At 36.5% G+C, this 23819-nt stretch overlaps 1 protein-coding gene across 1 annotated transcript; it reads right to left on the minus strand.

Annotated features, from left to right (window-relative positions):
* Positions 1-2858: 2858 nt before the first annotated feature.
* Positions 2859-16819, minus strand: LOC133325524 (regulator of G-protein signaling 7-like). The gene is made up of 4 exons (XM_061534266.1): positions 16307-16819; positions 6485-6581; positions 3465-4380; positions 2859-3402 (listed from the first exon to the last, which is right to left on the minus strand). Exons 1-4 carry the CDS (start codon positions 16739-16741, stop codon positions 2880-2882), a joined length of 1971 nt encoding a protein of 656 aa, XP_061390250.1. The 5' UTR covers positions 16742-16819; the 3' UTR covers positions 2859-2879.
* Positions 16820-23819: the final 7000 nt, after the last annotated feature.

Below are 23819 nucleotides of genomic sequence, written 5' to 3' on the forward strand. Positions count from 1 at the left end.
TTCATGCATGTGGTGCCCCAATGTCCCTATATGTCTTTCGATTGCCCGAAATTTGGCATAACGTACTGAATTGAGCCTAGAATGATGTCTGCCCAGTTTCGAGAAAATCGGTCCAGATTAAGATATAGCTCCCATACACAGTTTCGTCCGATTTCATGTAAATGGTGCACCAATTTCCCTATATATCTTTCGATTTGCACGAAATTTGGTACAGCCTAAACATTTAGGTCTAGAATGATGTCTGCCAAGTTTCGAGAAAATCGGTTCAGATTTAGATATAGCTCCCATATATAGTTTCGTCCGATTTAAAGTACATGGTGCACCAAAGTCCCTATATATCATTCGATTTGCTCGAAATTCGGCATAGAGTACTGAATTAGGTCCAGAATGATGTGTGCCAAGTTTCGTGAAAATCGGTTCAGATTTAGATATAGCTCCCATATATATTTTCCTCCCATTTTAGGTAAATAGTGCACCAAAGTCCCTATATATCCTTGGATTTGCACGAAATTTGGCATAGCGTACTGAATTAAATCTAGAAAGATGTGTGTAAAATTTCGTGAAAATCGTTTAAGATTTAGATATAGCTCCCATATATATTTCCATCCGAATTTAGGTAAATAGTGCACCAAAGCCGATGCGTGTTGAATTTCATGAAAATCGGTTCGGATTTAGATAATGCTCCCACATATATTTTCGTCGGATTTTAGGTAAATAGTGCACCAAAGCCCCTATATATCCATCGATTTGCACGAAATTTGGCATAGCGTACTGAATTAAGTCTAGAGCGATGCGTGTTAAATTTCATGCAAATCGGTTCAGATTTAAATATAGCTCCCACATATATTTTCGGCCGACTTAATTAAATGGTATAACAAAGTCCTTATATATCATTCTTTATCAAAGTCCCTAAAATTTGGAAAGTTTTGGTGTAATCGGCTTAAATTTGGATAGAGCTACCATATATATTATCTCCCAATTTTTAGTAAATGATGCACCAAGATCTTAAAATCTTTCTGATATGCACAAAACATACTGAAATTAGTATAACATAACTTGGGACAAGTTCCGATGAAATCGGTTTAGATTTTGATATAGCTTTTATGTATATTTCCGTCCTATTTTAAAATAAGTAATTTAGTATATGTTGCAAAAATTTAGTATAGGTTGCAGAATGGCATGTTTATGGATCCAATTTCATTTTACTGGTCCTTCAAAAATGCGACAACTCTTAGGATTCATCGGTTGAATATACCCAAAGTGGTGAAGGGTATCATATAGTCGGCCCCGTCCGACTTTACTACTTTCCTTACTGGTTTTTAGTCGATCTATAGGCCACTATTGAAAGCCAAACATCACAACACAATCCAGCGTTAAGGGAATCTGGACAAGTAATTAGAATGGCCGTACTGAGTATTAGTAATATTTGTTGACCTCTGGTCGGTCAAGAAGGTGCAAATATCGCGAAATATTGCCTAACCTCAGACTATAGAACTATAGAACGCAAAGAAATGTATTCTGTGTATATTGGTGATGACCTTATATAACTGTGACCTCTTAGTTGCAGTATTTTGGAAACATTTTAATTGCACCCTACCATGGGCCGTCAATATAGGACCACTTTCTGGGGTTTTTAGGAAAAAATTCCATTAAAAATTGCTGAAATTTGTGTGAAATTTGGTATACATTGAATTTTCAGTATAAGTCCACTTTTGGGTATGTACCCTACATTTTCGATGCTAGTATCTGTTAGTATACCTATGGTGGAGGGTATCCAAAGTTCGGCCCGGCCGAACTTAACGCCTTTTTCAATTGTTTTGTTTCATTATTCGAAAATATGTAGCAACCTTCGTAAGTATTGTAGAACACTACACGTTATAGTCAAGTAAAGAACAGCATTGAATTTTCTGATTTTTTTTTACAATTAATTTTTTTTAGCAAAATATGAGAAATTTTTGTAAACAAAAGAAAATAAACAACATTTATATTTTTTATATTTATTTATTTATTTATTTTTTTTTTTGAATAAAAAAATAAAATGGTAGATTGAAATGGAGAAAAGTGATAGCAAGGAGGTAGTGTTACTATTTTCAGAGAGTATTTGACGAACATTTTGTGGCGGTATAGGACAGAGGCTTATTTTTTTGTTTTTTTAATTATTTTACAAAACATTTAGAAGAGCACATTTGTTTTTGGAGCACACAACAAACAGCAACAACAACAAGTAGAAAAAAATGGATTTTACAAAAAAAAAAAAAGAATTACAAAGTGATTTTTACAAAATTAGAAGTAGAGTAAAAGAAAAAACATTTTGCCAAAGCAAGGCTTAGTAGAGAGAGAAAAAATGGTTAGAATTTTTTGGTTGCAGGGAACTCTTACTGATGATGATAGTCGTGGTGGTGTGCCGCTAAATTTGTTTCGAGATTTCCATATTCCTGGACTAGACGTTTTAATTTTTGTTCGCAATACAGGGTTTCTTGAGAGGTAGGCGGCGGTGGTGGCATATCACCCCGATAAACACTGTCACTATTTGTTGTTGGTACCAGGATTTATTTATTGTTTGTAGTGGTATTGGTGTTTTGTGTAAATGATGATTTGATTGTATTTTTTTTTATTTAAAAAATATTTTTTCATGACAAAATGCAACATGAGTGGAAAAACCAAAAAACAACAATAATTATTTTTTATTAATTAAAATTAAAATGGAAAATTAAAATCGATACCAACCAATTGTGAAAATTAAAAAAAGAGAAAAGAAAAAAACCAAATTAACAACCAATCTCATTATGTCAATCCATTGAGAAAAAAGCGCATTATGATTTATTTATTGTTAATTATTTTTGTGTATTGGTGGATTTTTTTTGGGGGGATGGGCTCACTTACCTGAACGGTATCTCACTTAGATTACTCTGCGAATGAGAATGTGGCACCTTGGAGCTGCTATCCTTGTTCACACCCATTACCGCCAGCTCATGAGCGGAACCGCTTAGACTACGATCACTGCCGCGTCGCCTAGTCAAGCTTCCCGGTGGCGGGGCCGTGGACATTATAAACGAATTACCACTGGCAGCCATTGTACTCTTGCTACTGGACTCTGTGTTGCCACCCAGATTCGGTTGGCTGGACAAGGCGGCAGTCATTTTCTTTTTGGCACCACTGACACCGCCAAAGTTGAAGAAACGTTTCTTGTGCGAGGGCTGGATGCCCGTCTCCACCAGACGCTTATAGTGATCGGAACGTATGAAACGAGGATAGCAGTCCTTCTTTAGCAACAGCATGTAGATGTGATCGGAGGCGGCATCGAAGGTGAAGCGTGAGGGGTTCTTGAGGCCCTTCAGAACACTTTCCATGGTCTTGCCGTCGATGTTGATTTCACAGGGAGCGCCAGGTTTAAGGAATTCCCTGCAAAGAAGCACAAACAAATTATCCGATTTTTTCTTAAATGCAATTCTTCCTTTACTTACTCATATATCTCCTGGACTTTACGTGGCACCTGAGAGTGAGCAGACCTACGCAAACGATTTACCGCTATCCAAAAACGTATATTTTCATGAGAGTATTCTTTTTCCAAAAAGGTGGTGAACTCCTGCAGACCGGTGGGGTCTGACACCAACTCTTCTATGGAAATGGCCCAACGTTTTACCCGTTTTTCCGTTGGAATATCAACAAAAGTATTATTCAACTGCCAGAAGGTGGTATCTTCGGTGACCCATGGATTTGAGGGCAAGACAGGTTGTAGGAAAAAGTCATAATCGGAAAATGTTTCCGAATAGGTTACCAATGATTCACAGGCCTGTGACATTTTCATTCGTGTACGATTGAGGGACTTTTTCAAATAATCTACATCACGTTGCATATCCTCGAGGGTTTTCTTTTTATTCTGCTTTGTGCCCTGACGATCTCTTGATGGCACCGGACACGGTTCCAATGGTGTAAATTGTCCCGGTGGTGGACGATGCACTCGCCAATAGGCCCGCTCCTGTGAGTCACCTACAATTTTTTCACCCTTCTTACGTTCCTTGGCCAAACGTACTTGTTCCTCAGCTTGCATCGAGATAATTTCCCATTTTCCTTTGAGATTTTTATGTAATGAGGATAATGCCTCCACTTCGTAATCTTCCAAGGCGTGACGTTGTTTATTACGCAGCGTACGTTTAACCAAATAGATGGCATATTCAACATTATCGGGTGCCTTATGTTGCCACGGCCAATAGTAGGGTGTCTGAAAGCGATACAGAGAAGAGTCGTCTTTGACGGACAGCGTTTTGGAATCGTTCACGGGGAAAAAGTAACCATGCAAACACAATTGATTGGCAATGTTCAGCGCTTCGGATTCTTCGATTTGTAGGCGATCCATAAGCCATTCGATAAGATCGTAACCTGTGGAAAGGTGGAAAATTCATTTTTAATGATTTGTGATAGGAGATTATTTTGATGGAAAGATAATCAGATATATTAAAACGAAAAAACATCGCTAAGATCCATCGTGGCGAAGTTTTTAGAAGTTTTTAGTGTCAATCGGCGTTACATATGAGCGCTATTCCGTAAGAAGTCACTGCCAGTAGAACACAAAATATAGAATCTGATGTCTGTGAAATCTTAAAGCGTGATCTGATATTAACTATTTTTTGCTAGCACCAAGCAAAACCCGAAATATCAAATAAGAGACAGTTTGGTTAAAAACGTATCCAAAATCCCTAAAATGCCGATTAATGGGCGTACTGGTATTTAAGATGTTTATTAAATTATATATTTCAGTTGTTTGGCAAATCGACAATTTCGTAATATTGACCTATCGTCAAAAGACCAAACACACTGATTCGTTAGCCAGGTTCTACGGCTTCGACCAGTATAGCAACTAATAACAGTCCTCTAGATCCAGAAAATATTAGTCGATCATTGCAATAATCTACAGATGCCTGAAAGTTGGGATTATAAACTTCATTTAAGGAATGACAACCCCCCCATTTCTTTCCTTGTCAGGGTCATAGGGGTCTTCCTTAAATGTAGATTCCATATGGACTTGGTTGATCAGAAAATACTGAAGTGTATGAACAACTGGCCCAAAATCTCACTCAAATAACAACAGCATGAGTTTAGTTCTTGAAATTGCCGAAGCGAAATTGTTAAATTCGAAAAGGCCGATGATTAAGAACCCTCCGTCATAGCGATATTTTTACAACACGAATGATTCTCCCGCTAAGATTGTCCAGGAAACCTTGATCCAATATGGACTTCGTCGATCCAAAAATCCTGAAGTGTATGAACAACTGATCCATAATCTCCATAGATGCATCAAATAACAACAGTATGAGTTTAGTTCTTGAAATTGCCTTTATGTGTACAGATTGTATATGAGTGAACACTTCCAAAACCACCTTCTTATTTCGACCCTACTGTATTCGTTCAGGAAATTGTAGCAAATTTTGTATATGTTAGTATTTATACCCTTCACCACACTGTGGTACAGGGCATTATGTCTTTGTGCATATGTTTGTAACAGGCAAAAGGAATCGAGATAGACCCATTGTTCATTTTGAGAATATGCATAGAATCACTTCCTGAGTCGATTTATGCATGTCCGTCCGTCTGTTGATGTTAAATTGTAAACAAAGTACAGCTCGCATTTATAATCCGTTAGGATTACATCTGTTGAATATACCCAAAGTGGTGAAGGGTATAATATAGTCGGCCCCGTCCGACTTTACTACTTTCCTTACTGGTTTTTATTTGGTGCATTGAGTTGTGAGTTGCAGGGTGTTAAAAATGGAAGTGAACAAAGAGAAAATTCGGTACATTTTACAGTTTTTCTTTGACAAATGCGAAAATGCAAGCCAAGCGGCTAAAATTGTGAATTGTGTCTATGGTTCCGACATTGTAAGAGCCAATTATGTGCAATTTTGGTTTCGTAGATTTCGTTCAGGAATTTTTGATGTTGAAGATGCTGCTCGCACAGGTAGGCCGGTAGTTGAAAATGTCGATAAAATCCTAGAAATGATCGAAGTTGACCGTAACATCGCCGAGGTGCTAAAAATCGAAAACAATCTAATGAGGATTGTGAAAATTGACTAATCGAGATTTTTGCAAATAGAGAGCAGGGCTTCTATGAGAGAGGCATTATGAAGTTACCTTTAAAATGGCAACAAATCATACAACAAGTCGGTGCATATTTGGTCCAAATCGGACATTCCCAAGTATTGTAAATAATGTCCTATATTTAATATAATAAAAAATAGTTTGGGTGGATGTTGTGTTGGTGGTAATGTAAAAAATTGTAAAAATTTATTGATCCCAAACTACTACTAAGTGGAAAATTGCCTCCTAGGTAATGCAATTCTAACGTGCTTCAATGTAACCACAACAAACACCCAAAAAGGATGCTGACATTTTTAAGTCTGATTTTCTGTGTCAATATTCAATATTCTACAAAAACAATATTAAACGCAACTGAGTTATACAATAGCGAAATAACTGTTGAACTTACCCATAAAGGCATAAGGAATGGAAGTGAGAAACATCTTTTGTTGCCTTACTGGTACTCCATGTTCGGGATCTTGCATTTCTCGGACTAGGGCTTCCATCTGAAAAAAAGAGAGAAATACTTTAATAGATATCTTGGGAAAAGTATATTTACAATAAAATTTTCCGTTATTTTAACCAAATTGTAGTAAGACTGCATTATGCTAAAATAAGACTATGGTTATATATTTGTTGTTATTAAAAGGGAGTATGTGTTATGAGCTTGTCTAGGCTTTGATCACCAGCAGGTACAAGTATTACCTAAGCGTCTACCATGCCACAGCCATTCTGTTATGTTATCAGTTTATTCTAAAGGTATTACATACTGTGCTGCTATCTGGCATGTGATTTTCATTCTAATGTGAATGCAAATTTTGTTAGGCAAAATCATTTATGCAATATTTGTTTTTTTCCTTGCCCTAACATTATTAACATCAACTTCAGCTGCAGTTGCTGGCAGTGAGGGTGATGTTGTAGACATTGACGATGCGATGCCATCATAGTTGTTGTCACTCAAAAGCTTTTACGACAAAAGGAATAAAAAACAGACAGTGTTAGAAAGAAGTAAGAGAAAATCTATTAAGCGCCAGGAGATTTATAGAGGGTGGACTATTTGAACAATGTTTTTACATGGTTCAACAGAACGAGGATATTTTGTTATGAACATTTTTCAACAGTCGCAAGAATGTCGGTTCCTTAAGAACCCCGAAAAGTGTGAATTTTTAATGACAATTTTTGTTTTTTTTTTTAAATGCCAATCATAGGCATGGATATAATTTTCCAAGGGATCAACGAAGCTTGGATTTATTTAAACATATTTTGGCATTAAAATCATAATTTTTCTAGGTCTCTTTTTCAAGGTTTATCTCAAACGTGAATTTTTAAAGAATATTTTTTCAAAGTCTAAAGAAGCAGAAGCCTACTCCGCTCAACTTACCCAACTGCTTGACGAAAGCACCCCTTGTCCCGATAATAATATAGAAGCACAATGGAATTCTATGGCCACTTCCTACAAACTGCAGCAAAAGCAACACTTGGGTACCAAAGACCACCATCAAGAAATCCGTGGTACGATCAGGAGTGTCGTAATGCTACTGATATGAAAAACGCAGCGTATAGAACTATCGGGGGAAAAGGAGAGAGGAGAAATGTATTTTCAGAAACAGAAGAAAGAAAAAGAAACACGTGAGCGTGATCAAATCGAATCAGAATGCAGTCCGAAAATTCTACCAACGGGTAAAACACCAAACCGAAGGCTTTGGTAGAGATGAAGAAGGAAACCTGGTGACTGATACAGACAGCGTGCTGAGGATCTGGAAGGAGCATTTTGAAAAGCTTCCGGTATCAAATAGTAGCGTTGAAGAGGATACTGAACCAATAATAGATGACGGTATAGAGTGTATACCACCTAACCAAGATGAAGTCAGAATAGCAGTCAATTGGCTGAAGAATAATATAGCAGCAGGTGCCAATGGGTTACAAGCTGAACTATTCAAGTATGGTGGTCAAATGCTGGTAAGGAACATACACCAGCTAATTAGTACAATTTGGCTAGAAGGATGCATGCCCAATGATTGGAACCTTAGCGTTCTCCCGCGCACAAAAAAGGAGACAAGACGATATGTGCCAACTATAGAGGAATATGTCTCCTTCCCATTGCATATAAAGTGCTATCCAGCGTACTGTGTGAACGACTGAAGCCAATGGTCAATGACATTATTGGACCATACCAATGTGGCTTCAGACCTGGCAAATCCACCATGGACCAGATTTTCAATCTGCGCCAAATCCTGGAAAAACCCACGAAAAACACATCGACACATTCCATCTATACGTCGACTATAAAACCGCATTCGACAGCCCTATCCGTTTAGAGTTGTACAAAGCCATGTCTGCGTTTGGCATTTCTGCAAAATTAATACGGCTATGCAGGATAACTTTAACTGGTACAAGATCAGCAGTTAAAATCCGAAAGGACATCTCGAAGCCCTTTAATACTGAACCAGACTGTTTGTCGTGTGACCTTTTTAACATCCTGCTGGAAAAGGTCATACGAGAGGCAAATGTGAACAGAAATGCCAATCTATACACCAAACAATACATGTTACTCGCCTACGCCGATGACATCGACATAATGGGTCGAACATTAAGAGCGGTAACAGCCACCTTTGAACAAATTGAGAAGGGGTCTGGCAGTAAAAACGGAGAGAAGACCAGGCTGATGGTATCAACGCGCAAGAAGTCCAGTAGACTCGGACCAACTGTGGAACTTGAGAACTACAGTTTCGAGGTAGTCAAAGTTTTTATATACCTTGGTACCGCCATAAATAAAACGAATGACATCAGTTTTGAAATTCGGAGAAGGATAGTGATGGCCAACCGATGCTACTATGGTCTGAGCAAACAACTCAAAAGCAAGGCCACCTCCCGCCAGACCAAACTCACACTATACAAGACGCTGATACTAGCCGTGCTGTTATATGGATCTGAAGCATGGGTACTTGCGCAGGCAGATGAGGCAGCACTTGGAGTGTTTGAGAGAAAAATGTTCCGAAAGATCTATGGGCCATTTTTCGTTGCAGTGAATATCGCCGTCGAATGAACCATGAGTTGTTCCAGCTATGCTCGGACATCGACATTTTTAGACGTATTGAGCTGCAGCGACTGCGTTGGCTAGGTCATGTTGTGAGAATGGATGAAGATGCCCCAGCCCAGAAGGCATACAAAAGCGAACCAGCAGAACGGGAAGGCCACGAATACGATGGAAAGATCAAGTCGAAGACAACATTGCCGAAGATGGTCTTTCAAAATGGATTTTTTAGATTTTTTTCTCAATGGCCCAAATAAGTCGCGGAGTTTTTAAAGATTTTTTTTCAATGACCCGATGAAGAACTAGATTTTTTAGTGAAATTTTTCCAATGACCCAAAACGACGCTAGGATTTTTTAAACACATTTGCTTCAATGACTCTCGGTCCTGTATGAAGATTTTTTGTTTTCAATAACGGCCAATTTTTCAATGGCTAACATAAGATATGAATTTTTTTAATAAATTTTCCGTAGCAATTTTCTATTTAAAAAACAGTAAAGAAAGTAGTAAAGTCGGACTGGGCCGACTATATGATACCCTTCACCACTTTGGGTATATTCTACATATGTATCCTAACAGACGTAGCTTATTTATTATATATCTATATCTGAACCGAATACAGGGAATCTTGCCAGAGACTAATTTACTTCAGTACGTTGTATTAATAGGCCTAGCTATGGATGTTTCCACGAAGCTTAGCAACATCAGTCTAGACTTAATTCAGTGCCCTATACCAAAATCCGTGCAAATCGAAAGATATATAGGGTCTTTGATGCACCAATTACCTTAAATCGGACGAAACTATATATGGGATCTATATCTAAATCTGAACCGATTTTAACGAAAATCGAAAGATATATAGGGACTTTAGTGGACTATTTACCTTAAATCGGACGAAAATATATATGGGAGCTATATCTAAATCTGGACCAATGTTCACGGATCTTGGCACACGTCATTATTGACCTAATTCAGTACTCTGTGCCAAATTTCGTGCAAATCGAAAGATATAGAGGGACTTTGGTGCCCCCTTTACCTTAAATCGGACGAAAATATATATGGGAGCTATATCTAAATCTGAACCGATTTTTCTCAATTTCAATAGAGTTCGTCCTTGGGCCAAATAAGTGACTTGTGCCAAATTTCATCCAAATCGGATTATAAATGCGACCTGTACTTTGTTTACAATTTAACATCTACAGACGGACGGACATGCATAAATCGACTCAGAAAGTGATTCTATACATATTCTCAACAGGAACCATGTCTCTATCTTGTTTCCTTTTGCCTGTTTCGAACATATGCACAAAGCCATAATACCCTGTACCACTGTGTGGTGAAGGGTATTAATATATTTTTAAGGACTTCTTATGCACCAAACTCAATCCACTGTGCAGAATTTATGAATAATGAGTGAAAGAGGAAAAAATGAAGATATAGCTCTGTAGCTAGTTGTTTTCCATTTTCTTCTTCGTCTTCAAACCAATATCGTTGATATTCACATTATTGTCAATCAATACGAAGTGCAGCAAATAATTTGTTTTTTCTGCATTAATTGATTTTTCTTCATGCCTTTCAGTGCTGCTGCTTTTTATCCTCTGCCAGCCATCAATATGAAAGAGAGCGAAAAAAAACTAATTGAGGCTTGAGCGAATAGAAAGGCCTAATTAATGATAATTGATGGGAATTGCAATGAGTTCTCATCGTCGTCGTTGTCCTTACAGTCCAATAAGTCCTTGGACTTATTGCTTGAATGTGTTGTCGTAGCTGGAATGGATATTGAGTTTGACGTTACCGTTATGACGACGTTGATGATGTTGAAAATTACGAAGCTGGGGAAAATATGTCGCATATATGTCCGCTTATGCATACATTATTATCATCATTGCCGTAAACCTGAACAAAAGAGATGGATGTGTGTGTGTGCGTCTGTGTACGCGGGATTTAATTACCATTGATTTTAAGCCAAGACCGGATGTTATTTTCTAAGAAGCCGTGGTGGACGTGGTGCTGGTGCCCGTTGTATAGGCTGTAATGTTAAATGCCAAGACGCAATGACGTTGATGTTTATTAATTGGTATATAAATACAAATGGATTATTTCCAAGTACCCCAGCTATTTTAAGTTCATTTCATAACAAAGGCTTTTTAAATACGTGTGTGTGTGTGCGGACAATTATATCAGCCCTGCCAAGGGTATAATAAAAACAATTGTGGAAATATTGAAGAAATGCAATGTTATTTGCCTGCATGTCAAGTTGTTATGAAAAAGGAATTGACGCCAGGAAACAATTATAAATAGAATAATTTTATAGGGGGGCGAATTGAGTCATTTTTAAAGGACCAACATAAGACGTGTATTTTTTAAGGATCAACACAATGCATATATTTTTTTAAAAAATATTTTTTCAAGCACCAATATAAGGCGTGGATTTTTTTAAAGAATATTTTTTCAAGGACCAATACATGGCGTGGATTTTTTAAAGAATATTTTTATTAAGGACCAATATAAGGCGTTGATTTTTATACCCTTCACAACACTGTGGTACAGGGTATTATGTGTTTATGCATATGTTTGTAACAAGCAAAAGGAAACGAGATAGGCCCATGGTTCCTTTTGAGAATATGCATAGAATCACTTCCTGAGTCGATTTACGCATGTCCGTCCGTCTGTCCATGTTAAATTGTAAAAAAGTACAGGCCGCATTTATGATCTGATTTGGATGAAATTTGGCACAAGTCACTTATTTGGCCCAAGGACGAACCCTATTGAAATTGGGAAAAATCGGTTCAGATTTAGATATAGCTCCCATATATATATTCGTCCGATTTAAGGTAAATGGGGCACCAAAGTCCCTATATATCATTCGATTTGCATGAAATTTGGCATAGAGTACTGAATTAGGTCTAGAATGATGTGTGTTAAATTTCGTGAAAATCGGTTCAGATTTAGATATAGCTCCCATATATATTTTTGCCCGATTTTAGGTAAATGGTGTACCAAAGTTCTACATATGTTTCGATTTGCACGAAATTTGGCACAGCGTAATGAATTAGGCCTAGAATGACGTCTGCCAAGTTTCGTGAAAATCGGTCCAGATTTATATATAGCTCTCATATATAGTTTCGTCCGATTTAATGTAAATGGAGCTCAAAAGTCCCTACATATCTTTCGATTTGCAATAAATTTGGCGTAGGGTACTGAATTAGTTCCCCAATGATGATCGGTTCAGATGAAAATCGGTTCAGATTTAGATATAGCTCCCATATATATTTTCGTCCGATTTAAGGTAAACGGGGCACCAAAGTCCCTGTATATCTTTCGATTTGCACGAAATTTAGCTTAGGGTACTGAATTATGTCCAGAATGATATGTGCTAAGTTTCATGAAAATCGGTTCAGATTTAGATATAGCTCCCATATATATTTTCGTCCGATTTAAGGTATATGGTGTAGCAAAGACCCTATATATCTTTCGATTTGCACGAAATTTGGCATACCGTATTGAATTAAGTCTAGAATGACGTGTGCTAAGTTTCGTGAAAATCGGTTCAGATTTAGATATAGCTCTCATATATATGTTCGTCCGATTTTACGTAGGACCCAAAATATGGCCATTAGAAACAAAACCTACTGAAATTAATACAACCTAACCTGTGACAAGTTTCGTTGAAATCGGTTCATATTTGTATATAGCTACCATATCTATTTTCATCCGATTTTAAGTAAATGGTGCACGAAACTGCTCATGTTTGTAATATTGACACGAAATATTATACAATACAATACAACGTACACAATTGAGCATTTTTATATTTTTGATATTTGCTTTAAATCGATTTACATAATTTTGTCTCATTATAACAAACGAATGACATGTTTAAGGATTGATCTAAGTCAGTTCACATTTAGATAAAGGTCACATATTTTAGTTCATCCAATTTCATGTTAATGGCCCTTCTATTAGGATGCATTTGTTTAATATACCCATAGTGGTGAAGGGTATTATATAGTCGGCCCCGTCCGAATTTACTACTTTCCTTACTGGTTTAATTTGATAGTGTTATTCTGAAAATTATTTTTTCCTTTCCTTATTATACCTTTCTGAAAATTATTTTTTGAACAAGTCTTCATTGAAAACCCAATCAGTTGTTACTGAAAATTTATTTAAACTATACACACTACCTCTGCCCTGAAGCAATATATTCTCTATATATTTTTTTGAATTAAAATGAAATATTTCTGCATCATCATTTTATTCATCTACGGTAAGATCATAATTTGGAATAGAGCAAAATATTAAAAATCTCTATAATTTCTAATGGCAATTGTCCTGCAGTTTCAATGAGCTATGCTGCTCCGGATCCGACACTGAAACGCATTAAACGAAATGCCACCACGGAGGAGTACAATCGCCAAAATATACCCAAGGATTTTGTGCTGGTTCAAAATAAGAAGGGTGATAAAGGCGGTCAAAAAAGTGAAACCCCTAAAGGTGGGTTGGCAAACATTTTGTAACAGTGAAAACATGAAAAAAATATTTTCAGATTCCAATTCATTGTATGACACGGTAATGACATCGTTGAATAATGACAAAGCTCACCATCCTGCAGAACAATATGATCTACAGAAACGAGATCATCGCGATGATTATATGAAAAATGTATTTACTAAAAATTATTCGAAGTTTGTCGAACCTGGTGCGGCCAATATTGTAAGGGCTCATATTACACTCCCTGATCAACCAATTACCAGCGGTTCACTGAATCCCTTTGATCAAATGATGCGCTATGCAAATGTTTGGTGGTATAATGTGGGAATGGGTAAGTAGATCACATATCATGGTCCAAAACAATGATGTGGACTTCAGATATATTGAAATGTGGAGAGAGCACTTATGTGTGAAATTTATCGAAATATGGGTATTGTAAATTGTGTGCTAGAATGGATTTATCATCTATGGAAAGTGTATTGCTTAGAAAATCTGGTCGGGGTAATACAAATTTTGTTTAGGTCGTGTCGAACGTTTATTCCCTGCACAATAAAATGCGAATTCAACATTTCTAAATTTGAGCAGGATCCTTATATTTAGGACTACGTCGAAATAAGGACTGGAGTCTATTAACAAAATGACTAATTTTTGGTATATCGCTTAGATAAATTCCTTTATTTCAAATTTAGGCCTTTATTTGAAAATATGGACCTGTTATACGAAGAAATGTTTAAACACGAAGTTTTGAAAATATTGGCTCTTTGTGGGGAAGGTACCAGAAGGAGACTTCCGACGGGCCATTCCATCGGATTTTTGATCTAGGCTTGGTACATATAATAGGTTTTGCAAAGTTTGGTTAAAATCGGACATTACATTCGCTTGATATTGGATTTATTAATATTGAAAATTTTGACTCCTTGTGAGGGAGGTACTAGAAGGAGTGGACCATTGGGTCCCATATTCGGACATGATATAGGATTGGTAATGATAATAGGTTGTACAAAGTATGATTAAAATTGGATAGTCCGTTCGCCTTATAATATAAAAATATTTTTCAGCAACATTTCATCCATTTTTTGGGGGAGATACCGGAGGGAGTGAGCCTCATCTTCGAACTTGATTTAAAATATTACAATGTGCAAAGTTTGGATGAAATCGGTTACTCCCTTGGAGAGTTATCATGCGCACCAGTCAACCAGACAGACGAACGGACACTTGCAAGTCGTCTCCAAATTGTCTGAAGCGATTTGGTCCAGGATGGGCCCTAGGACCATAAAAGTACCTAAAATGGGACAGAATTGGGATATTTTCTGCAAATATGTATTTTATTCTCGAAGAATCGGAAATGCTGACTTAAAAAGTAGAGAAGCGTCAAATTAATACCGAAAAAGTAGCGGTATCACAGACCATAACATGGTCCAATACCGAACCTTTTGATACGATATGTTGTTTACCCTCCAAAATCCCGGAATAACCATTTATATTCACTTCGGTTGCCTATGACCATCGAAGTATTAAAAATGGGACGGAACGGGCCTGTACCGAACATTTTAATCCAATATGTTATATACCCATAAAAACTCCGAAACGTTCGTTTGTAGTCTCTTCGTTTGAATGATGAGCCTTGGACCATCAAAGTACCGAAAATGGGACGGAACTGAACATTTTAAAAATACGGACCGATATTGGTAATTTTCTGCAAAGTGGTCTTCCTATTTTTTTACAGTTATGAAAATGAGGTTAGCATGATTATAGCTTAAATATCTATATATGGGTGGGTCCTTTATATAGTGGCTATTTCAGATTGATTATCAGGAACGCCCACTTATAGTCACTTGGGTTGGTTTATTCGCAAGAGACCGCCATCGTTTGAAAATTGTGCCTAGGACAACTAAAATGACTAAAATTGTGCTGGTCCCATAGGGAGGAGGGGCTATGTTAAAACAAGGACCTATATTGAAATTTATCTGAAAACACGAAATGCTCACAAATAGTCATATCCCTTCGAAATTGAGACAAGAGCCATATTAATTCCCAAACTGGAGAGGAACCTTCCTCTGCAGGAACCTACTTAAAAATAAAATGTGCTGGACCTTAAAAGTACGTTTTTCCCACCACTGGGAATATCCGCTTGACCTCGGATAATTAAAGTACCTAATTAGGTACTCCAAGACCAGGGAATCTTTAAAATAGCGACAAGTGGCGGTACCCTTGCGATATCCTTCTCCTTTTTCTTCATACTTTTAGTGGACAATGCCTCTTAAAATTCTCAAAATTTCAGATACTGATCCAGTTGAATATTCTCAACAGCAACCACATTCCGATGTAGCCAATTCAATCGAATTATCTCAAGACAATCAACAACAACATTTTAAAACGAGAAATAATTTTAGATCCCGCTTCTCGGCAGAAAGTGATGATCTATTCGATAATGTAGGAAATTCTCTGAACGATGACGACGATTTCTATAGTCCCATACACCATAGTAAGCACATTTCAAGGAATGATAAATCAAACAAACAGGGTGAATATGATTTGGACAATGATGTCAAGGGACAGGGTGTGGTGCAAGTTTGTTCCTGCCACTTTATAAATAACTCAGATAATAAAAACCTCAAGGAGCTCAATTAAGTTTTATATATTTTAATTAATTAAAATTTATTTTTAATAAAAAATAATTAAAAAAATGTATACGTTTTTTCACCTACCTTATCGAATGCCATGGGCCTCGACAGCTTCTCTAACGTTTGCTGTTGCGTGGTACTACCACTTGCAGTCGATGTTGATGACTGTAAAGTGGTCGAACTACTACTACTGCTGCTACCACTGCCATGTTGTTGTGATGGCGACGAACCCGACGAGTTGCCCTGCAACGATGCCGCGGAATGTTGTGCCGGACCACCATGATGTTTTACCAAGGCATGACCAATCGATGAACCACTGAAGGCCGTGGCAGCCTGCGTTGTGGCCGAATATGCAGTGGCCGTTGAGGCAAATGCCGGATTGGGAGTGACAGCTGTAGTGGGAATTGGGGTGCCACCCTTGCCGCACAGACTGGCATCGGGACGTTCATGAAATGTCACCATCTGTTTTAATACCAATTGACGATCTCTATCTGGCGGTACACCGCCAGGCGGCTCCATGGCCCCAGCACGTGGATTGGTGAGCGCCGTTGCCTTCGCCGCCCTGAGTGACCCAATGTGGCACTCGTTTTGTTGTCTTTCTGTCTAAGGCAATTAACTAGGCTTTGTTGATGACGGGGGTGATGAGGGGTAAAGTAAAATAGGCGACGAATTAAACTGTTGTCCTTCCTCCGTTAGAAATTTAGCAATGTTTCTGATTCAATGATCTTTTCCAAGAGGTTGGGGATACCAAATCAAAAGCCTTTTTTAATAGTTTAAGATTTCTTTGTCTGTTTTTGTTTTTAGTTTGAGGAAAATTTAATTCCTTTGGGTTTTTATAGGGGGGAATTAAATTAATGTTTTTCGGTTTTATTCTGAAGAAATAGTTGAGTTTATTATTAAAAATTGTTTCTTATTCAAAGTTTTCTTTTCTGCAAGCTTTGCTGCTTTATTTTCCTTATTAAAGGCAAACACAAGTCATTTCCATTAACCAAATTCCATCATGTCTTTGTGTATAAAAATATTTGCTGGAAAGAGAAAATAAGAAAAAAAAAATATTTCTTAAAGGACTATTTCCCGACAAGGCGTGGATTTTTTAAAAATTTTATTTCAAGGACTATTTGGCCACGAGGCGTGGATTTTTAAATATTTTATTTTGAGGACTATCATACCCACAAGGCGTGGATTTTTTAAATATTTTATTTCAAGGACTTTTTGGCCACAAGGCGTGGATTTTTTAAATATTTTATTTTAAGGACTATCATACCCACAAGGCGTAGATTTTTTTAAATATTTTATTTTAAGGACTATCATACCCACAAGGCGTAGATTTTTTTAAATATTTTATTTTAAGGACTATCATACCCACAAGGCGTAGATTTTTTTAAATATTTTATTTCAAGGACTATTTGGCCACAAGGCGTGGATTTTTTAAATATTTTATTTTAAGGACTATCATACCCACAAGGCGTAGATTTTTTTAAATATTTTATTTCAAGGACTATTTGGCCACAAGGCGTGGATTTTTTAAATATTTTATTTTAAGGACTATCATACCCACAAGGCGTAGATTTTTTTAAATATTTTATTTCAAGGACTATCCTACCCACAAGGTGTGGATTTTTTAAATATTTTATTTCAAGGACTATTTGGCCACAATGCAGGATTTCTTAAATATTTTATTTCAAGGACTATTTGGCCACAATGCAGGATTTTTTAAATATTTTATTTCAAGGACTATTCGGCCACAATGCAGGATTTTTTAAATATTTTATTTCAATCATACCCACAAGGCGTGGAATTTTGAAATAATTTTCTTCAAGGACTATCATAACCACAAGGCGTGGATTTTTTTAATATTTTATTTCAAGGACAATTAGGCCACAAGGCGTGGATTTTTTTAAATATTTTATTTCAAGGACAATTAGGCCACAAGGCGTGGATTTTTTTTAATATTTTATTTCAAGAACAATTAGGCCACAAGGCGTGGATTTTTTTTAAATATTTTATTTCAAGGACAATTAGGCCACAAGGCGTGGATTTTTTTTAAATATTTCATTTCAAGGACAATTAGGCCACAAGGCGTGGATTTTTTTTAAATATTTTATTTCAAGGACTAGTTGGCCACAAGGTGTGGATTTTTTTAATATTTTTTTAATAATTGTCTTCAAGGACTATCATAACCACAAGGCCTGGATTTTTTTTAAATAATTTTCTTCAAGGGCTATCATAACCACAAGGATTTTTTTAAGTAATTTTCTTCAAGGGCTATCATATAAAATTTAGTTTTTTTTTGTACTTACAATGTTTCATTTTCCCCCGTTCCGTTTGCAATTAAATCCTTTCAGGTTTTTCGTGTTGTTGTTGTTATCGAACTCTATGGTTATTTCTACGTAGTTGATGATCTTCACGTCTAAAGTAAATCTCTTGTTGTTTTTGTATAATTACGCTTTGTAGTTGTTGTGGTTGTAAATAAATCTGCAATAAAACAGCTTTGATCGTTGTACTTGTTCACATTACAATTATGATGCTGATGATGGCCTTTGCCCTGGCATTCTTCTATGATGTTGCTGTTATTGTTGTTGTAGTTTTTGTTACCCGTACCGTTGAACTCCTCGAGGAGCATTGGAACATTAGTTTGATATTTGATAGTATTGATAATGATTTAGTCTGCGTTTGTGTATGGGGTGTACAAAGAAGGACGAGTTGTCAAGGTGATGACGGTGGATCTGTTGTCGGATGATTGTAGTAGTGATAGTAGAAGGGGTCAGGGGTGGTGGGTTGGGGTGTGGTGGTTTAAGTTTATTGAAACAATTTAGCTGATACGCAAAATGTTGAAGACAATTGGCTGTTGTGATTCACCACTGGTAGATATGTGCCATCACTTGCCAATGTTTTGAACCTAGAGGAGGTGATTTGAACGATAGACTCAAGGACATGTTCGGTTGCCGTCGACGAAGGTGCCGCAGTGGCTGTTACATAGTTGCTGTAACCGCCAAGGCGTGGAATGCAACCATTAGACAGCTTTGAAAAAGTTCGGCAATGTTTTACTTGTTTCCCTTTACGTTGCTGTTCTGGGTGTCGGATTTTTTTACAACTTTGTTGGCCGCTATGCTGGTGCTGTAGTTGATGAAAATGCTGGTAATGGCTGTGACGCTGATGTTGCTGGCGCCTACGTTGCAATAAGTCCACTAAGTTGGGTGCTGATTCCTGACAATCGCTTTTCGCTGAATTACGTATGCACTGTGAAGGAGTTTTGAAGGGCGGCCCTTGAAGGCTACCAGCCATTATGCGTCATTACAACAAAAGTTTTCGCCAATAAACACACAGTTTGTTTTCTTCGTGCGGTTGTTATTGCTCCTTTTGATTGTTGTTGTGTTCACGTAGCTGCTAGCTAGCCCGGCAATGGTTTTCAAAATGAAAAAGTCTATAAATAAATAGAAAGAGAACGAGAGAGAGAGAGAGAGATAAAAAAGCGGGAAATTAGTTTCCTTCTTTTTTCCGTTATCAAAAGAAAAGTTAATTTAAAGCCTTAAAGCCATCAATAAATAGATTGGCTGAAATGGCTAACCATAAATATTGATTGAATGGTAACAGGGGGAATTTTTATTGCGTTTTCTCTGCGTCATAAATAAGCAAAGGTAGGCAATTTATATCGAAGTTGGTAAATAAGTTTGGCCATTTGGTAAATGTTGTTCGCAAAGTCCTTCATAAGTGGTTATGCGGCTTTAAAATATTCACAATGGGAAAATGGATTCTATTCGTGTTTTATAGGCTATGTAAATTGTCCTTGAAGAAATTTATTTAAAAAATCCACGCTTTGTGCTCTAATCGTCCTTGAAGAAATTTATTTAAAAAATCCACGCTTTGTGCTCTAATTGTCCTTGAAGAAATTTATTTAAAAAATCCACGCTTTGTGCTCTAATTGTCCATGAAGAAATTTATTTAAAAAATCCACGCTTTGTGCTCTAATTGTCCTTGAAGAAATTTATTTAAAAAAATCCACGCTTTGTGCTCTAATTGTCCTTGAAGAAATTTATTTAAAAAGTCCACGCTTTGTGCTCTAATTGTCCTTGAAGAAATTTATTTAAAAAGTCCACGCTTTGTGCTCTAATTGGCCTTGAAGAAATTTATTTAAAAAATCCACGCCTTGTGGGGAACTAGTCCTTGAAGAAATTTATTTAAAAAATCCACGCCTTGTGGGGAACTAGTCCTTGAAGAAATTTATTTAAAAAATCCACGCCTTGTGGGGAACTAGTCCTTGAAGAAATTTATTTAAAAAATCCACGCCTTGTGGGGAACTAGTCCTTGAAGAAATTTATTTAAAAAATCCACGCCTTGTGGGGAACTAGTCCTTGAAGAAATTTATTTAAAAAATCCACGCCTTGTGGGGAACTAGTCCTTAAAGAATTTTTTTTTAAAAATCCACGCCTTGTGGGGAACTAGTCCTTGAAGAAATTTATTTAAAAAATCCACGGCTTGTGGTCCTTGAAGAAATTTATTTAAAAAATCCACGCCTTGTGGTCCTTGAAGAAATTTATTTAAAAAATCCACGCCTTGTGGTCCTTGAAGAAATTTATTTAAAAAATCCACGCCTTGTGGTCCTTGAAGAAATTTATTTAAAAAATCCACGCCTTGTGGTCCTTGAAGAAATTTATTTAAAAAATCCACGCCTTGTGGTCCTTGAAGAAATTTATTTAAAAAATCCACGCCTTGTGGTCCTTGAAGAAATTTATTTAAAAAATCCACGCCTTGTGGTCCTTGAAGAAATTTATTTAAAAAATCCACGCCTTGTGGTCCTTGAAGAAATTTATTTAAAAAATCCACGCCTTGTGGTCCTTGAAGAAATTTATTTAAAAAATCCACGCCTTGTGGTCCTTGAAGAAATTTATTTAAAAAATCCACGCCTTGTGGTCCTTGAAGAAATTTATTTAAAAAATCCACGCCTTGTGGTCCTTGAAAAAATTTATTTAAAAAATCCACGCCTTGTGGTCCTTGAAGAAATTTATTTAAAAAATCCACGCCTTGTGGTCCTTGAAGAAATTTATTTAAAAAATCCACGCCTTGTGGTCCTTGAAGAAATTTATTTAAAAAATCCACGCCTTGTGGTCCTTGAAGAAATTTATTTAAAAAATCCACGCCTTGTGGTCCTTGAAGAAATTTATTTAAAAAATCCACGCCTTGTGGTCCTTGAAGAAATTTATTTAAAAAATCCACGCCTTGTGGTCCTTGAAGAAATTTATTTAAAAAATCCACGCCTTGTGGTCCTTGAAGAAATTTATTTAAAAAATCCACGCCTTGTGGTCCTTGAAGAAATTTATTTAAAAAATCCACGCCTTGTGGTCCTTGAAGAAATTTATTTAAAAAATCCACGCCTTGTGGTCCTTGAAGAAATTTATTTAAAAAATCCACGCCTTGTGGTCCTTGAAGAAATTTATTTAAAAAATCCACGCCTTGTGGTCCTTGAAGAAATTTATTTAAAAAATCCACGCCTTGTGGTCCTTGAAGAAATTTATTTAAAAAATCCACGCCTTGTGGTCCTTGAAGAAATTTATTTAAAAAATCCACGCCTTGTGGTCCTTGAAGAAATTTATTTAAAAAATCCACGCCTTGTGGTCCTTGAAGAAATTTATTTAAAAAATCCACGCCTTGTGGTCCTTGAAGAAATTTATTTAAAAAATCCACGCCTTGTGGTCCTTGAAGAAATTTATTTAAAAAATCCACGCCTTGTGGTCCTTGAAGAAATTTATTTAAAAAATCCACGCCTTGTGGTCCTTGAAGAAATTTATTTAAAAAATCCACGCCTTGTGGTCCTTGAAGAAATTTATTTAAAAAATCCACGCCTTGTGGTCCTTGAAGAAATTTATTTAAAAAATCCACGCCTTGTGGTCCTTGAAGAAATTTATTTAAAAAATCCACGCCTTGTGGTCCTTGAAGAAATTTATTTAAAAAATCCACGCCTTGTGGTCCTTGAAGAAATTTATTTAAAAAATCCACGCCTTGTGGTCCTTGAAGAAATTTATTTAAAAAATCCACGCCTTGTGGTCCTTGAAGAAATTTATTTAAAAAATCCACGCCTAGTGGTCCTTGAAGAAATTTATTTAAAAAATCCACGCCTTGTGGTCCTTGAAGAAATTTATTTAAAAAATCCACGCCTTGTGGTCCTTGAAGAAATTTATTTAAAAAATCCACGCCTTGTGGTCCTTGAAGAAATTTATTTAAAAAATCCACGCCTTGTGGTCCTTGAAGAAATTTATTTAAAAAATCCACGCCTTGTGGTCCTTGAAGAAATTTATTTAAAAAATCCACGCCTTGTGGTCCTTGAAGAAATTTATTTAAAAAATCCACGCCTTGTGGTCCTTGAAGAAATTTATTTAAAAAATCCACGCCTTGTGGTCCTTGAAGAAATTTATTTAAAAAATCCACGCCTTGTGGTCCTTGAAGAAATTTATTTAAAAAATCCACGCCTTGTGGTCCTTGAAGAAATTTATTTAAAAAATCCACGCCTTGTGGTCCTTGAAGAAATTTATTTAAAAAATCCACGCCTTGTGGTCCTTGAAGAAATTTATTTAAAAAATCCACGCCTTGTGGTCCTTGAAGAAATTTATTTAAAAAATCCACGCCTTGTGGTCCTTGAAGAAATTTATTTAAAAAATCCACGCCTTGTGGTCCTTGAAGAAATTTATTTAAAAAATCCACGCCTTGTGGGGAAATTTATTTAAAAAATCTACGCCTTGTGGGGAAATTTATTTAAAAAATCCACGCCTTGTGGGGAAATTTATTTAAAAAATCCACGCCTTGTGGGGAAATTTATTTAAAAAATCCACGCCTTGTGGGGAAATTTATTTAAAAAATCCACGCCTTGTGGGGAAATTTATTTAAAAAATCCACGCCTTGTGGGGAAATTTATTTAAAAAATCCACGCCTTGTGGGGAAATTTATTTAAAAAATCCACGCCTTGTGGGGAAATTTATTTAAAAAATCCACGCCTTGTGGGGAAATTTATTTAAAAAATCCACGCCTTGTGGGGAAATTTATTTAAAAAATCCACGCCTTGTGGGGAAATTTATTTAAAAAATCCACGCCTTGTGGGGAAATTTATTTAAAAAATCCACGCCTTGTGGGGAAATTTATTTAAAAAATCCACGCCTTGTGGGGAAATTTATTTAAAAAATCCACGCCTTGTGGGGAAATTTATTTAAAAAATCCACGCCTTGTGGGGAAATTTATTTAAAAAATCCACGCCTTGTGGGGAAATTTATTTAAAAAATCCACGCCTTGTGGAGAAATTTATTTAAAAAATCCACGCCTTGTGGGGAAATTTATTTAAAAAATCCACGCCTTGTGGGGAAATTTATTTAAAAAATCCACGCCTTGTGGGGAAATTTATTTAAAAAATCCACGCCTTGTGGGGAAATTTATTTAAAAAATCCACGCCTTGTGGGGAAATTTATTTAAAAAATCCACGCCTTGTGGAGAAATTTATTTAAAAAATCCACGCCTTGTGGGGAAATTTATTTAAAAAATCCACGCCTTGTGGGGAAATTTATTTAAAAAATCCACGCCTTGTGGGGAAATTTATTTAAAAAATCCACGCCTT

Source organism: Musca vetustissima, unplaced genomic scaffold (genome assembly GCF_032173495.1).
Source record: "Musca vetustissima isolate MV318-11 ecotype Yass unplaced genomic scaffold, APGP_CSIRO_Mvet_v1 utg869852, whole genome shotgun sequence".
In the NCBI taxonomy this organism is placed as follows: Eukaryota; Metazoa; Arthropoda; class Insecta; order Diptera; family Muscidae; genus Musca; species Musca vetustissima.